The sequence below is a fragment of the Balaenoptera physalus genome, assembly GCF_965194825.1.
Source record: "Balaenoptera physalus genome assembly, chromosome: 20".
In the NCBI taxonomy this organism is placed as follows: Eukaryota; Metazoa; Chordata; class Mammalia; order Artiodactyla; family Balaenopteridae; genus Balaenoptera; species Balaenoptera physalus.
Genome location: NC_138901.1, coordinates 17,044,300 through 17,061,974, shown reverse-complemented (window position 1 = coordinate 17,061,974; position 17,675 = coordinate 17,044,300). Strand labels below are relative to the sequence as shown.

General features: G+C 37.8%; 1 protein-coding gene across 3 annotated transcripts in view; it reads right to left on the bottom strand.

Annotated features, from left to right (window-relative positions):
- NSF (N-ethylmaleimide sensitive factor, vesicle fusing ATPase) overlaps positions 1-17,675 on the bottom strand; it is a 158,538-nt gene that overhangs the window by 30,070 nt on the left and 110,793 nt on the right. For all 3 annotated transcript variants that reach the window (XM_082443134.1, XM_082443133.1, XM_082443135.1), the window contains 2 exons: positions 14,747-14,903; positions 11,545-11,678 (listed from right to left, as the gene is read on the bottom strand). In XM_082443134.1, the coding sequence (XP_082299260.1) occupies positions 11,545-11,678; positions 14,747-14,903 (291 nt within the window). The remainder of the gene's footprint in view (positions 1-11,544; positions 11,679-14,746; positions 14,904-17,675) is intronic.

The following is a 17,675-nucleotide window of genomic DNA, read 5'->3' as shown; positions in this document are numbered from 1 at the left end:
GCTTTCTCTAGTTGTGGTGAGCAGGGGCTACTCTTCGTTGCGGTGCGTGGGCTTCTCACTGCAATGACTTTTGTTGCTGTGGAGCACAGGCTCTAGGTGCGTGGGCTTCAGTAGTTGTGTCTCGCGGGCTCTAGAGTGCAGGCTCAGTAGTTGTGGCGCACGGGCTTAGTTGCTCCGTGGCATGTGGGATCTTCCTGGATCAGGGATAGAACCCGTGTCCCCTGCATTGGCAGGCGGATTCTCAACCACTGCCCCACCAGGGAAGTCCAAGAGTTCTTACAATTTAAAAGTGAGGAAACTGAGGCCCAAAGCAGTTAAATGACTTGTCCAAGACGTCACAGCTGGATCATGGCTGAGCAAGGGCAGGGTAGTGCTGCTTTCAGCTCCAAGAGCTGGATGTGTCACACTGGGGCGTGCTGAGGAACAGCTGGAATTAATCAACTGACAAATCCATCAAGTTTATCATAATGGTCTCTCCTATCTATGTCAGAAGCATGACTTCAGTGTTATGACTCAAGAGCTAGATGGAGCCACAGGGATGTGCAGGGTAGAACTGAATATCATTTTATTATCTGTAAGAACTGTGGTCTGTCAAACAGGAATAACACAGAAAGCAGAGAATTTTGTCAACTCAAATCAGACCACAGCAGCCAAAGTGTTTACAAAAAAATTAAAGCTGGTATAAAGGATCAGATAGATGCATCGTTAGAACTAGACAAAAGATAATAGAACATTATCTTAAGATAACCAAAGAAATGCAAATTAAGCAAACAGTGAAGGAAGCTGTTATATGCTGGCAAGGATGTAGCAATTTCAAGCCAGACAGAAGAATTAATTTATGTATAAATTGAATGTAAGTGCTCAAGGCCTTGAGACCAGCCTTTTTGTAAATGTTGGGCATTCCTATTCCAGTGACCATAACTGGGGCTCAGTGAATCCCACTGGTGTCATCTGTAAGAATTAATTCCTGTATCCCAGCCCAATCTGATTGATAAGTAACCTCAGTGCACCAAGATGGTAACCACGCCTCTCCCGAGTTTGTTTGTAGTAGCACAATATTCCTTACTGAGTATCTTTTAACTATAGACGATTAAGGATTAGGTATAGAAATAAAGTAAATTAAACCTACAATATTAATCTTTTTCATATTAAGTTTAAAGACAATCTGTGAATAGTTGGTCTTTAAACTATTTGTAACAATTAACTTACCATGTTAGATTAATAGATTAGCCTTGCTAGTTGAATTTAAAATATGCAGTTGAATAATTAATTTTGATAAACTTTTATGTTGGAAGGTAAAATATAACTTTAATAGCCCTCCAAATGGTAATGGTAATCTGAGATTCACCATAATTATACTATTAGTTTTAATTTATTACTAAGTAAATATATAGATTTACTTTGAAATTTAGAATGTTTTGTTTGTTAAACAATTGAAGTACATCAAAGAGAAAATAAAATATTTTAAATGTGTAAATATTTTTTAAAATATTTAAAGAAATTTAAGTTATAAAAGTCTCTTTTTGAACTACCTTTTACTAGACTTACAAATAGAATAAAAGAAGTGGACTTAATTTATTTTTATTTATTTATGTATTTATTTATTTTATTTATTTGTTTTTATTTTTGGTTGCGTTGGGTCTTTGTTGCTGAGCATGGGCTTTCTCTAGTTGCAGCGAGCGGGGGCTACTCTTCATTGTGGTGCGTGGGCTTCTCATTGTCATGGCTTCTCTTGTTGCAGAGCACGGGCTCTAGGCTCATGGGCTTCAGTAGTTGTGGCGCGCAGGCTCTAGAGCGCAGGCTCAGTAGTTGTGGCGCACTGGCTTAGTTGCTCCCCGGCATGTGGGATCTTCCTGGGCCAGGGATCGAACCCCTGTCCCCTACATTGACAGGCGGATTCTTAACCACTGCGCCACCAGGGAAGCCCCAGAGGTGGACCTTTTTAAAGTTTAAGTTTTCTTTTGTATTGAAAAACTAGATTTTAAATTATATAATTTTAATATGTTGAATTTTAATTTTTTAGACCTCAAATTAGCTACACATGGTCTTTTCTATGCTCAAAAGTCACCCTCAGAGATGCAAAAACAACAAAAACAAAAGCAAAATAATAACTCATGTTGACAATCTAGATGGTAAGTTCCTCCCTAACATACTGTATATATATATATATATATATATATATATATATTTTTTTTTTTTTTGTATATTCTTTAAGGTAGGAATTGTCTTCCTCAGTATTATGTTTGCAGGGTCTGATGCCTCACTGGTGCCTAATAAATGTTTGCTGTATGCATGCATGAAAGAATGCCTCTGTTGCTTTCCTTTGCACCATCCCCCATACCCCTCAGTCACCCTCCCACATTGTGTCAAAATCTCACCTACCCTTTCGTCCTTAGCTACCTGTCTCCTCACTGGACCGTGAGGTGGAAAAAAAACTTTATTCATGTTACCCTCAGTACCCAGCATAGAAGAGTATTTAGTAATAATATTTGTTCAATGGATTCAATGGTTGAAACAACACAAGTTCTAATTCCATCTTGCCATAAGTCACTTGTTTCTCTTCTCCTTTGGTATAGCATTTTGTGTATTGTGTATATATTAACAGATTCATTGTATTCTTCCCTATATTACACTAGATTTTAAGCCCTGTGAAGGCAAGTACTATTGTATTTATCTCTGTATCCACATCACTTCATATAATGCTTTATCAGAAAGTAATCGATAAATATTTACTGAAGGAATAAATTTAAATTTATGCATTAAATTCAAGTAGAAATATCAAGTAAGTAGTTGGAGATGTATGATTGAAGTCAGGGTATGGACATCACCCTCAGGGCAGTGACTGCTGAAACCATGAGAGAGGCATGTGATCTTCAAGGAGAAATGGCAGAAGCAGAAGAATAAAGAGCTAAGGGCTGAATCTTGGAGCGTTGTTCTATTCATTCATTCAACAAATATTTTTGAATTCCTATTATGTGTCAAGCACTAATGAAGGCAATGGAAAGAGTAATGAGTAAGGTCACATGTAACTATAGTAAAGCATGGCATCACGATGTTAGAGGAAATACAAGATGATGTGCTGGTATACAGCACGGGAGCTGTGGTAGTCCTTGGGGATACCCTACACATCCTGGTTCTCTTTCTGGCACATGGTAGGACTGCACTTCCTTACCCCCTCTTAAGTTAGGGATGATTATGGGGTTTGCTTTGGGTAATAAAATGTGAGTACAGAATATATCACTTTCTGAAAGGAGCTTTAAGAGCCACTGCTTGATTCATCATACTTCCTTTATCCTGCCTCGGCTATCATGGAATCACATGTGAGATGGAGTCTCTATTACCTATTAGCTTGAGTCTCTGAGAAACTACGGCAGAGCTTCGCCTCTGAGTCATGACGGACATGTAATGTGGGCAAGAAATAAACTTTGTTGTGTTAAGCCCCTGAGATTTCAGGGTTGTTCATTATCGCAGCATAACTTAGCTTATTGTGACTGATAAGAGCTTATGGAGTCAACGATGGTCTCCTAAATTTAGGAAGTGACATTTAAGCTGAGACCTGAAGGATGAACAGTTCAGTAAAAAACAGGGAAGAAAGTGTTCTAAGCAGAGTGTACTGATTGTTAGGAGGCACAGAGATGAGAAAATTTAGGAGCACTGCAGGAACTAACATACAGTCAATAAGAAAATGAAGAGGTGTCAGCATTGGTGCTGCGTGTATGGGGAGTGGTGGGTGAGACATGAAGCAGAAGAGAAACGGAAGAGACAATGGAAAAGTTCGGAAGCAGTTCCACTGTGGTTCTTTGCTCTTTTTTGAAAACTGGACCATACAGCAGCCAACGTGGTATCCTGCAAACTCAGGTGATTTTAAGAAGTCACTGAAAAAAATGCTTGGCTCTTTAAAACATTTGTTCAGAATTCTACTAAGGGCTCTGATGCAAGCATATCATTCTGTCTGACAGGCTGTAATATCGTGGATTAAAGCCACAGGGGCCCAAGACATCATGGACTGGCTACTTGCATTAGTTTTACACTTTCCCTGAATCAGCCCTTCTCCCTTCTTAAAGCTTACAGAGCTTACAGGGCTACAGGAACCTTATTCAGGACTCTGCTGGGGTCTAAACTGATGATAAATTCGTATGCAGTCTCACTAACTTATCTCAGATACTGTGATTCACAAAGCATTACAAATCACTTCACAGCTGACCACATGGGTTACCTATAACATTTTAGAAGAAAAATACCTACAGCAGTCTTTAATGTAGTTTTTTTTACAGACAGCTCTTAATGTACTAATTACTACCATGGGGACAGAAGTACTCACAGCAGACTCTCTTAACAACATACTAACCATGACAAACGCTATGCAATTCCAGTTGTAATTTGACCAGTTTCAGTTAACTCTGCTTTAATTTAAATACACACACACCCCTTTCACTTCTTACACACACATTCTTTTCCTTATGTAGTCACGAGTATAATATAAGGTCATCACTCTTCCCCTGAATCCATGTTTCTGCCTAGTCTCCTCAGCCTCTTCCATTCTTGGCTTCCTGGCCCAATGCTAAATAAGGAGATACTCAGATTCCACTGGCAAGTATATGCGATTAGCTGCCAGACTAAAATCTAAGTGAGATATTTACATACTGAGCTGGGAAGTTCTACCATAACTTTAGGTAGATAAACCCAAAAAGGAGGAGAGGTACAAGAAGGAAAGATGAAAGAAAAGTAAAATTGTACAAACTGCCGCAGCTCGAATTCAACAACTAAAGTGCCAAACTTGCTGTCAGTAACAGCACACAGCAAATACACAGTGCCTGCTCCAGACCAAACGCCCAAACAACATTTAGCCAGGGGGGCTGAAGCTGGGGCTAATAGTGGTATCTTACAGACTCTTTAAAAAATTAACTTAAATTCTGATCCTTTCATTTAGTAAGATGAAAGTATGATGCTCAAGTCTTTTCTTGCTGAAGAGGTTATCAGAAGGGGATCACAGAAGTTATCATGCAAAGCAGGACACTTGAAAGGTGGGAGTTATTAATAATCATGCTGGAACAACAGGTAAAAACCATGACTGCACACAGCAAATTGGATTGTATGGTCATCCTAGTTCTATCAGGGAGTTTCCTGATTAGCAGAATAGACATATTCTTAGAGTCAGGTGAGACGTCTGAAAGAGAAGGCTAAAGAAACAGAATGGGAAGAACGGAAGAAAGAAAAAATGTGGAAAAGAGTGGCAACAGTCAACAGGGAAAAAATGAGAGGTCTATTCTAGAAGATGAAGAACGTCTCTAGAAAACAGAGTTCCACAGTCTATCTCTAGCTGTGGACATAATGAGGTTGTCATCATTAAACTCTCTGGTGCCTCCACTCTTGCGTGCAAAGGCAGGTGTAGTGGGTCATGAGAGACAACGTAGAATGTGTGGGGCCTGGGACTGCAGCAAGGGCATCCTGGAGGCCCTGTGAGAGGAGGTGTGGGGCTCCTGCTGCCAACGGCTTAGGGGCAGCTCTATTATGGTCCTCAAGGACACTGCAAGCTCTCAAGGCACAGAGCCCGCTCCTGGAATCTTCAGACAAGCTGGGAGCCACCTGTGTGCAGGGGAGGGGCAGCAGCTGCAGACGCTGGAGTCTACACGAATACAAATGGGAACACGCCAGCATTAGCTCCATGTTAATCCCAGCCTTTCAGAATCACAAACCACAGCAAAGCGTGTTCTAAGTAGATTCTGTCCTCCATTTTCTATAACCTCTTTAGCGCTCTGAGGTAAGTGAAGCCAAATTTTCAGGTTCTTTGGGGGCTGAAAGAGCTCATCTCAGTTCTGAAGTGGCTGGCATGAAGTACCTAGTTAGTAGAAATCTGATGACAGTAGGAATTTGATGACTTAGAAAATCCCTAATGTAGTAAATCTGTCAGCAATTAGTTGAAAGAATACTCAAATCATATTTGGTCGCATATAAAAACGTAAATGAGCAAATTCAAATTGGTGCTATCTGTAATAATCTCCAGTTTCTAAAAATAACTTGGGAGTAGACCAAGCAAACATTAGCTGTCTTCTAATGAAACTGCCTCAGGAAGTGGACCTAAACTTTTGGCAAAGCACTCAAGCTTCCTGGAATGACCTTAAAATCCCTTATTTGTTCTCCCTGCTTTTCAGGAAAAATTCTTAAATTTTCACATGACATGAGTGACAGAGTGGGGTATTTTTAATAATATAAAAAGTCACAAGATCTGAAAGTTAAATTCCACTAGAGAGCTGCACCATCTTCCTTTGTGTGCCGAACAGATACAAACGTCAAAAGACAGAGTGTATTCAACAAAAACAACAAGTGCTCGTCCCCCAGCAGTACAGGGACCTGTAGTCACTTCCGGGGTGTCCACTTCTCTCAGTTAATGCATACACAATCTTCAACAAATCAGCTACATGATATATTAGGATGTTAACCAAAAACATCCAAATTCTGTTGCTTAGTAACTGCTGTCAAAAGATCCAATTTCCAGCTCTGCTCTTTGTATGGACTAAACCATGAAAAGAGGAGGATTAGGCACCATGATTCTGTCCTGTGCAGACTACAATTTGCAGTGGGATTTACAGGAGGATATTCAAAGAAGATTATTCCTTTCTTGCAAAGCTAGTGGAAAGGAAAATTTCTTCCATTAATTTTCAGTCCTTTTAAAAACAAGACTATATTATGCTATTAATGGGTATAGTTTTATAAATCACTAATTTTCTACTTAATTTTGTTCAAACAATGTAGTCACATCAGATTGTTCTATTTCACCTCTGTACTGATTGTATACTCGGAAAGCACCAACATTAGGTAATTAGTTAAAATCAAATTCTACTGCTTTGTTCTTTTGTTCATTTAATGCCATTAATAGAACTAGTAAAATAGGTTTTTTTTTTTAAGTATAGATGCAAAACTGGATAAAGGAATTAAAATTTTTAAACAGAATAAAGTTGGGGAAACAAAAATAAAATGGGGGAGAAGAGAAAGATCTGTGAACACTTCAAATATCTTAATGGAACACATAGTATCCCCCCAGAATATAAGGATAATACTTCATACAGACTTTGCTAGTATTGAGGAGTTTATCTATGGAGAAAGGATTTATTAAGCAGATTAAGAGAAGTGCAAGGTGAATTTTAAATTAATTGGGAATAAACTACTTTCATATATTTTAGCACCATCTGTATGTGAATAAGAATAGCTTAGTTGCAATTAAATCTTAGATACTCATTAAAGCAAGCCTAATGGCCCGCTCTACTAACAAAAACTCATCATCTCTTGGTTTAAGTAATAAAATGCTATATAAAGATATTCTATGAATTAAGTATTCAGACCACCTCTCTTTAAGAAAAATTAATGTGTTATAATATTTCTGAGTTTCACAAACTGTTGTCATTGCAAAACATTTTGAAAAATCTTTAAAACTGAGCATCTAGTCATTAAAATGTAGGTGAATAAATGATTTTAATGCCAATCTTTTACCTATCAAATTTGCAAAAAAAATATATATATTTTTAACATCTTTATTGGAGTATAATTGCTTTACAATGTTATGTTAGTTTCTGCAAAAAATATTTTAACAACATCAAGTTCGGGCAAGAGCCCAAGGAAACTGACATTCTTATATGATGGGGCTGCCAGTGTAAATTAGCACAGCTTTCTTAAGAGGTGGGCTTTATAAACATTAGTATTTTTACATAAGTTTTAATAGCAATACTTATAAAAATTTGAAAACCATTAATATTTTTACCTTAGCAATCTCAATTCTGAGAATTTATCCTAAAGAAATAACCAGAAATGTATGTGCAATAATAATGATAAGTAAAAACAACCACTATACTTTATTGAGCACATATTATATCCCAAGGTACTATGTGATACCGTACATAAATCACCATCTCATTTAATTCTCATAACAACCCAATGAGGCAGCTATTAATATTATCTTCATTTGGTAGATGAGAAAACAGAGGCTTATATGTTAAGTGACTATAAGAGCTGGTAAGAACAGTGGAGCTGGGATTCAAATTCAGGTCTATTTGAAACCTAAGTCCAAATTCTCAGCCAGTAAATCAGGATGCTACTCTCAGAAAAATGTAATAAGAAAATGGGGGCAGTGATTGGGAGTTCTACAGAATATTGTTTATAAAAGTGAAAAAACCTGGAAACAACATAAATGTTCAACAAAAAAGCAATGTTTAAATGGATATTATACAGCTATTAATTTAACATAATATTGAGATACATTTTAACGACAATGAAAAAATTTCATATCAAGTGAAAGAACCAGGTTTAAAACAGTATGTCCAATGTGATCCCCAATATATGTGTGTGTGTATGTGTATCTGAGTAGAGAAGAAAATAGAAGGACAAATATGGACTTTATTTTCTTCTGTGTCCTTTTCTGCATTTTCTAAATTATTTTTGAAGTTGGGAAAAGCTACATTTTGGGGGTGGGAGGGAAGCACTTAAAAGGAAAGAAATGTCTTCTCCCTAATGATAAAGGATTATAAATTATTTGTGCTTTGAAAAAAAAAATCTTCTTTCCATCTTCACACTAAAAAAAAAGAAGGGAAGAAAACAATGGTGGGAGGGAGACTAGAACTACTAAAGAATGGCATTAATATTTCATTTTCAAAAGCAAACTGGAAGACTTAGCACCTTTAGATGGGTTTGAGCCCTCAGGCTTTTGTCAATCTATCATTAGGCAACAATGTGAAAACTATTTGCAGGGAAAGATTTTGCAGTATTTCTAATATATTTCTAAGACACCTATGCTTCATTCTTTTCTCTGTTCTGTTCTTTAGTCACAAGGAATAATATTTTTCCCCAAGGAAAACCCAAAAAGTCTTAATATGAATTTATTATACTGCTGAAGCAGAAATAATTTTTGTAACTTTAAGGGTACACGGATGATCCAGACAGTGAATCACGAATCCAAACAACTTCAAGTAAGCTTGTATAGACACTTATTTTTATACACCTTAGCCTTCTACTCATCTGAAACCCTACCTTGAAAGGCTTCAACAATTTAAAGATTAAATCATAAGTTATTAAGCCATTAATTTAACCATATAAGCCTCTAAAATCAGCACATATTACCTGCCCCCCTCAAGTCAATTTGCAAGAGATTGAAATAATAAAAATGATAATATCTCACACTTGCAAAGCAGCTTTGATGTGCAGAAGCCTAAAATACTTCAAAAAAAACTTTATAGAAAAAACCAGGACCATCCACCCACATCTCAGAGTACATGGGAGGTAGAAGCTGGCAGCTGGTGGAAAGCAGTGGAGTAATTTACCATACGCACAGAAGACGACTACTTTTGAACAAGTATAAGGAATAGATGGAGTTAGGAAAATACAAATAGAATCAGCTGTTCAATTAAATGCTAAGTTCAATGGCCACCAATTCCAAGGGCTATTTAAATTTTCAACAAAAGTGGTTTAAGGGTTCCCTTTAAAGGGAAAAAGACCAAAAAATAAAGAAAAACAACCCCTACCTACATTAGGGAGGTTACTGGTCCTAGTGATTCTGTCCAGATTTTCCTGGGAAGGATAGATATTACGAGTCTCACCTCAGACACAGAATAAACAGACTATGATATTTAAGTTCTTGTGTCTGGCAACATTTCCCTCACTTTCACACTCAACTTCAAAGACCTTACGCAGAATATTTACCTTGACGTTTTGGTGTGCAGGCCTGGAATCCTGTTCCAAGCTCCGCCTCCTCTATCTATTTCAAGCAACCTACACAAATGATTTTTTGCTACCTGCACAAACATGAGACTAACTTCTCAAACTTATATTTTTTTGGAGTCTGCCTTTGAAAGAATGTATCTTCCTCTTCAATCTCTTCCCTAAAGAAAAACTAAGGTAATTCTATCCTACATCTTTATAAAGTGAGGGCCTAAGAACAAGGTAAAAGAACATCTGAGCTGTCTTTACTAGGCAGCAATCCCATTCTCAAGATTCTTTCCCCTCATTCTGGTTTTCTCACATCTCTTTAACTTACAGTAAGTTCTTATCTATAAAAGATCAAGCATGAAAAAAAGGATTTAAGTAAAATAAATACTTCAACTAAATATATAAAAAATAATCTTGGGCTTCCCTGGTGGCGCGGTGGTTGAGAATCTGCCTGCCAATGCAGGGGACACAGGTTCGAGCCCTGGTCTGGGAAGATCCCACATGCCACGGGGCAACTGGGCCCGTGAGCCACAGCTACTGAGCCTGCGCGTCTGGAGCCTGTGCTCCGCAACAAGAGAGGCCGCGATAGTGAGAGGCCCGCGCTCGCCGCAACTGGAGAAAGCCCATGCACAGAAACGAAGACCCAACACAGCCAAAAATAAATAAATAAATAAATAAATAAATAAATAAAAATTTTTAAAAATAATAATAATAACTTTCTTCACTGTCTGGGAGTACGCAAAATCAGAATATCAATGAAAATCAAGTGAGGTGAAACAGCCATTAAGAGTGCTCAGCATTGATTTTTGTTGCTTTTGTTTTCTGTTTTTAATGAGCAACCACCTACTATCCTAAATGCCTTACATGGTACTTGCTTGAATGTAAGAGCGATGAACCAGACGATCTTAGAGTTCTTTCAGTGCTAGGATTCTATTCTATGTTGTTCTAACTTTCACCAGTGGGTCAAAGCAGCCGTATTAAGAAGGTGACAAATGGCACTTAGAGAAAGGCAAAAAGACAAGGACCGCACTAAGTCTGCTAAGCAGACTGATTACTATCTAATATACCACCATCTTTCTGTAGGGGTTTTGAGAATTTCTTTCCAATGATACACCTCTGTTCTTTCCCAAACTATACAGTCAATTTAACTGACCCTAGTCTGACTTTATACACTGATGAAAGAGCTTAAAAAATCCTAAATGAATTTGCTCTACTCTACTCAAAAACTCTGAACTGTGATCTTTCAATCAAGTCAATACAAACTTAAGAAATGAAAATTAATCATAATACACACTAAACAAAGCATAATTTGGAAGATAAGGATACTCTAATAAAAATGCATTACAGGGCTTCCCTGGTGGCGCAGTGGTTGAGAATCTGCCTGCCAATGCAGGGGACACGGGTTCGCGACCTGGTCTGGGAAGATCCCACATGCCGCGGAGCGACTGGGCCCGTGAGCCACAATTACTGAGCCTGCGCGTCTGGAGCCTGTGCTTCGCAACAAGAGAGGCCGCGATAGTGAGAGGCCCGCGCACCGCGATGAACAGTGGCCCCCGCTTGCCGCAACTGGAGAAAGCCCTCGCACAGAAACGAAGACCCAACACAGCCATAAATAAATAAATTTTTTAAAAAAATGCATTACAAAGTAAACACTATGTCTAAAACAGTTGCTGTTTCCCACCAAATTCTGCTGACAATTTAATTCCACTTGAGAAGAACATAACTGCCATGGCATATATATATACACACACAAAGATAGATTTATATGTACATGTGTACGTACACACGCACACGCGTGTGCACACACATCTAAGAGATAGGAAATTAAAATGAAAGTAAAAATCTTGATACCTTCTTCATGGCCTGACACTTGGCTGTCTCAGAAAAGCCAATCATCTTATCAGGAGAACAGATCTTGATGAAGGGGAAGTTGGATTCCTCTGCAATCTTTGCAGCCAAAGCAGTCTTCCCACTGTGAGGAGGACCTGCATAACAATACGAGCAAGTCAGGGGAAAAAAGCCAACCTAAGCAAAGAGGAATAAAACAAGTTTAAACTTTTATCCACAATGTACCGAGGCCTCAACTAGTTGCTCATTAACATTTCCTGACACAATTTCATGGCAGACATGTTTTCTCTTATTTATTAGCAACTAAATTTAATGAACTGATTAGCACTTCTCAAAAGTATGTTGAAATATATTCCTTCTTTCTTTCTCACATAACCTTAATCTTTCAAACTTCTGGCTAAATATACAAAATGCAAGGGTTCTGCTTCTTTAAAAAAAAAAGAGAATGCATTCAAATGCATACCAGTACCTATGTTATTAGTTCTATCAAATCATTTGTCTCACAAAAAAATACAATCTTCTTCAGAGGTGATATTAGGGGCAGGGAAAACTGCCTTATTAGAAGCAAATGTGACTTAAAGAGCTAGGAAACTAAAGACTCAGGTCTTCTCATGAAGGCAACCAAAGCTACAAACTTACTTATATTTAGACATCTCCTCCTTCCCTTCTGTGTAATAAAAGATGTGCCCCTCTTCCAACCATAAACTGACCAATTATTCTTTCCCATTTTCTCAGGAACCTGACATTATTATTTTTTTTAATTCTATTTTTTTATACAGCAGGTTCTTATTAGTTATCCATTTTATACATATTAGTGTATACATGTCAATCCCAATCTCCCAATTTATCACACCCCCCCCACTTTCCCCCCTTGGTGTCCATACATTTGTTCTCTACATCTGTGAGGAACCTGACATTATTGATTGTACCCTCCCCCCCATATGTTCCACCCCTCCCTCTTCCCTGGAGCCTTACCAACCGCATTTAAACATGCTCTAGTCTACTGACAGTTTAATAAACAAAACAAAAGAAACCTCTTTCTTGACTTCACTACTTTCAACACTTACTCTGCCTTCTCCCTTCGAAATGAAACCTTTCTAAATAATCATCTACGCCAGCTGCCTTCACTCTTCACCTTCCATCCATCCTCAAACAAACACTATGGCTTCCATTCCCATTACATGGCACAGGCTCCCATCAGGGTCACCAATGACCTCCACATCACCAAATCCAACACTTTATCTGTTGGCCTCTCAGGAATATTTGATACAACTGATAACTCTCCTCTTTATTTATTTTTCTTTTTTTTATAATTAATTTTTATTGGAGTATAGCTGCTTTACAATGTTGTGTTAGTTTCTACTGTACAGCAAAGTGAATCAGCTATACCTCTCTTCTTTCCTTAAATACTTTTCTTGGCTTCTGTGACAGCACATTCTCTCCCCCCCCCCCCCTTACCTCTCTGGTTATTCTTGCTCAATCTCCTTTGTCAACTCTTCCTGCTCTACTTAGTCCTTAAATGTTGACACACCTCAGAGATCAGTCCTAGGCCCCCCATTTCTTCTCAACCTACCCTTTCTGTGACTTCATCCACTCCCATGGATTCAACAACAGTCTACATACTGACAACTCATGAATGTATACTGCCAGCAAGACCTCTCTTCTAAGCACTAGACCCACATATCCAGTGGGCTACTCAACATTTCCCATTCAATTATCCTATAGGAACCATGAACTTAATGTGTCCAAAACTGAACTCGTGATCTTTCTTTCTGAAATGTACTTCTCCATTAGCGTTCCCAGTCTTAGTAAACAATAGCATTTACCAGCCGTGAATACCAGAAACCTGGGGATCATGTTTGATCTCTCCCCATTTTCAATCTAGTTACTATTTCTAAGCTTCAGCTTCCTCATCTACAAAATAGGGATAACAGCAGCATCTGCCCTCACAGGATTGAAGTGGAGTTTAAATGAGAAGGTATGTGTAAAGTGCTAGTAGACTGACTGGCAAATAGTTGAGTTCAAAGAATGTTAGCTTAATTATGCTTAATAATTAATAATTATTATAATTATCATAAAGTCTCTTTTATTCTCCCTCCTAAATATTTCTCAAAATGGTCTACATAACTCCATCTCTCCTACCACTACAGTACTTCAAACCATAGTCAGCTCTCATTAAAACTAATGCAACTGCTTCTCACCATTGGTCTTTCCTGTGTATTTTTGCCACTCTAATCCATTCTCTATCACAAAGCAGTCATGATGTTTTGAAAATATAAATCTGATCATGTCACTTCACTGCTTAAAATCCTACAAACAGCTCCCCACTGCCCCCTGGATAGAGTCTAAATCGTTAACATGGTCTACAAGGCTTTGTATGAACTGGCTCCTGTCTTACTTCTTCAGTCTCATGTCTTAGCCAATCTCCCTTTCTGTTTCAGTCTCCTTCCAGCCCAGGGCTTTTTCACACGCTGGTCCCTCTGTTTAGAACATCTTCCGCAGTTACTCTGCTCGCCCAGCTTCTCCTCATCCTTTAGGTCTTGGCTTAATGTGTTTCTCTCAGGAAGCCCCCACCCCTAGCCCTTTGGCAGGGGCTGGATTCCCCTGTCATGTGGACTCACTGAACTTTTCTGTTGTTCTACTAATTGTAACTATAAAAAATAATCTGTAGAATGTCCTTCCTTTTTTGTCTACTTGGTAAAATCCTAACTGATCCTTCAAAGGCTAAATTGAACACTTTCTTTGACCACCCCTGGGCAAAATGACTTGCATTCACATACCCTTACACACATACATGGTAGTTAGGTATTTGTTTACATGGCTTTTTTCATGACCAGACTCAACTCTGTGAATATCTTTGTGTCTCCAGCAACCAGTTCAATGCCTAAGACATAGTAAATACTCAGTGAATATTTTTTTAATTGAATTGAATACTATGTGGTATCATAGAGTCTATTAAGTAACATAGAAATTTAGATACAATCTTATAAGAAAACTAGTTGCTATCATTCATTAGTAACATTCTAACCCAAGAAGATTTAAATTCGTGCACAATATTGGAACACAGAATGGATTGCTATTTTCAGATCATGAACAGGTTTAGAACTGAAAATAATTCATTTTTCTGGAATGTGCTAAATGGTTTTGTAAAAGTGCTTCTTTTTCTTTTTTCAGCTTTTGATGCCATCGCCTCATTTTTCCTCACCTTCCAGAAGGACGCTAACCAATGGTGTGCGGTCACTGTTTTTAGTCTGTTGGACCAGCAGCTCCCCATCTTCTAGAACTCGAGTGACTGGATCACCCCATTTGATGATACCATTCATAATGTAACTTGCATAATCCTCTTGGTTTGTGCCAAATGCCTATGAAGGAAAAGGACAGTTTAAAGCATTTTCAGCGTCAGTATTAAAAATTAAATATTTAAAGGTATAAAGGATGAGTAATAAATCCTGCATGCTAGGGCTATAGCAATATCCCACATTAATATAAAAAGCTTGAAAAGCAAAAAAACAAAACAAAACAAAAAAAACACTTATAATTTTTCATTTAACTTTTTACCCAATTGGGGCAAAAACTGTTTCACGTGACTTAATGGAATAAAAAATATATTCTAGGCTCAGATTCTGTGAGGGCTCAAGACCTCGCAATCCCTGAGAAAGGGTATGTTCCAATGTGCTTGTTTCTATAAGGAGTACATGGGTTGTGGCCTTCTGTCAAGAGCAAAGAGAAAGAGAGAATATGGATTTAGAAATTAGAAACAGTTGGCTCAGCACACAAAGATACTATCCTAACACTGACTGTAGGTGTCAGATATTAAAATGGAAATATGAAATGGTAATGAGGAGATCTTGTCCACATCCGCTTGGTGGTAGGGGATATAAGTTGAATCGCACCAAAAGGTAAGTGTGTGTGTAAATGTAAGATTTAGAACGAGCTGGAAATGAGCAGAGGTAATGAAGATTGAAGGGTTAGGGAAAGGAAAGAAAAGCAATTGCTATATATAATCATTTCATTTGTACTATATATTGGGGCATAAATCACATCCCTTTTCATTTTCAACTTCTAATCTCAAATTTTAACTCCCATCAAACCAGCTACCAAAAGTAGTTAAAAACTTTAGTACTTATTTACTTAATTGAATAGCGTTTCCACAAGGTTAACAGGAGAAGAAACGAGTAGGAAAATATAACCCAATGTAATATAAAGCTCATATAGCTTGACAATTTCTAATTTAAAAAAATTATCACAACCCTCAAGTCAAGTTTTCATTCCCCAATGTATGGAATAACTTTAACAGTTCTTTAGAACTTGCACCTCACAGAAAGTCATCCTTTGTAATACTGTCTATAAACAGTATACAGTGTTCTCATCACTCTATTACTTGGCCACCAAATCAGTTTTCAGACCACTCTTTGGTCCTTGCATACACTAGTGCTTTGATTCCTGAGTACAGAGTAAAGTTCTTATTCCCTGGTCTGAATATGGTAAATGCAGTGGCTGTGTAAAAAGTTATAAAGGAAGAGCCTAATAAATACTGGTTGGAAGGCTGTTGTAGGAAATATGTAGATAGGATGGCTTTTGTCTAACAGCGTTGAGATACGTGAACCAGAAAACAGTGACCCTCCCAAGCTATATAATATGTAGGAGTCATCCTTACTTATCCTGTCATTTCAGTTTTTGTTTTATCCCCCAGACCCTTGGAATAAATAAAGTTACTGCTTACTTAACTAAGTTATCTTAGTGGCCCTTTCCTTGTAGCCAAATTATCTGTCTTGAAAAAATTTTAAGATAGATCAGTTAGGCTGGGCTCTAATATTTTTGGTAACTATTACGAATAATAACAGCAAAAGATTAAACCATTTCCACTGCTGAGTAACTTTTGAAAGTAATTATTTTATATTTAAAAGTCAGAATAGTCATAAAAAAGCAGACAGGGGGCTTCCCTGGTGGCACAGTGGTTAAGAATCCGCCTCCCAACGCAGGGGACACGGGTTTGAGTCCTGGTCTGGGAAGATCCCACATGCCGCAGAGCAACTAAGCCCGTGCGCCACAACTACTGAGCCTGCGCTCTAGAGCCTGTGCGCCGCAACTACTGAAGCCAGCGAGCCACAACTACTGAGCCCGCGAGCCACAACTACTGAAGCCCGCGTGCCTAGAGCCCGTGCTCCGCAACAAGAGAAGTCACCACAATGAGAAGCCCGTACACCACAACGAAGAGTAGCCCCCGCTCACCACAACTAGAGAAAGCCCACGTGCAGCAACAAAGACCCAACGTGGCCAAAAATAAATAAATTAATTAATTAATTATAAAAAATAGCAGATAGGGCTAAAACAAGTTGATTTTTGTCTTTAAAGGAGATACTTGCAACAAATAATTATTGTCAAGGATATATAAAGAACTTATACAGATCAAATAAAAATAAACAATACAACAGAAAAATAGGCAAAAGACATGAATGGCATCTCACAGAAGATACTCATATGGCCAATAAACATATGGAGAAATACTTCATAGGTAATCAGTGAAATGAAAATCAAGACCAAAATGCGATCCCATTTTACATCCAACTGAATGGCAAAAAATAAGTCTGACAATACCAAGTGTTGTAGAGGATGTAGAGAACAGGATCTCTTTTACATTATTGGGGGAAGTGTTTATTGGTTCAACCACTGAAAAAAACAGCTTGAAAGTCTTAGTTTGAAGTTGTACATTCATATACCCAACAACCCAGCAATTTTATTCCTAAACATATATCTAGGAGAAACTCATTCAAGAATGCTTTAGCAGCAGTTGTTTGTAATAACAAAAAACTGGTAACATTCCAACTGTCCATTGATAGGAAAACAGACAAATTGTGTTAGTCACACAATGGAATGCTATTCAGCAATGAAAATAAATGAGGCATAGCACAATCATATAGATGACTTGATAATAAAATATGTAATAAAATAGCATGTCTCAAAAAATTAATACATATCATACTTTATTTTACACACTGTAGACTAATGACAGTATGTCATGAATTAAAGATTAAGGTTAATCCAATTCTGTGCACCCAACGTCCATTGAAGAAAGAAAAACAACATACACACCTTTTTAAGGTTCTACAATTTGTTTTGTTTTGTTTTGTTTT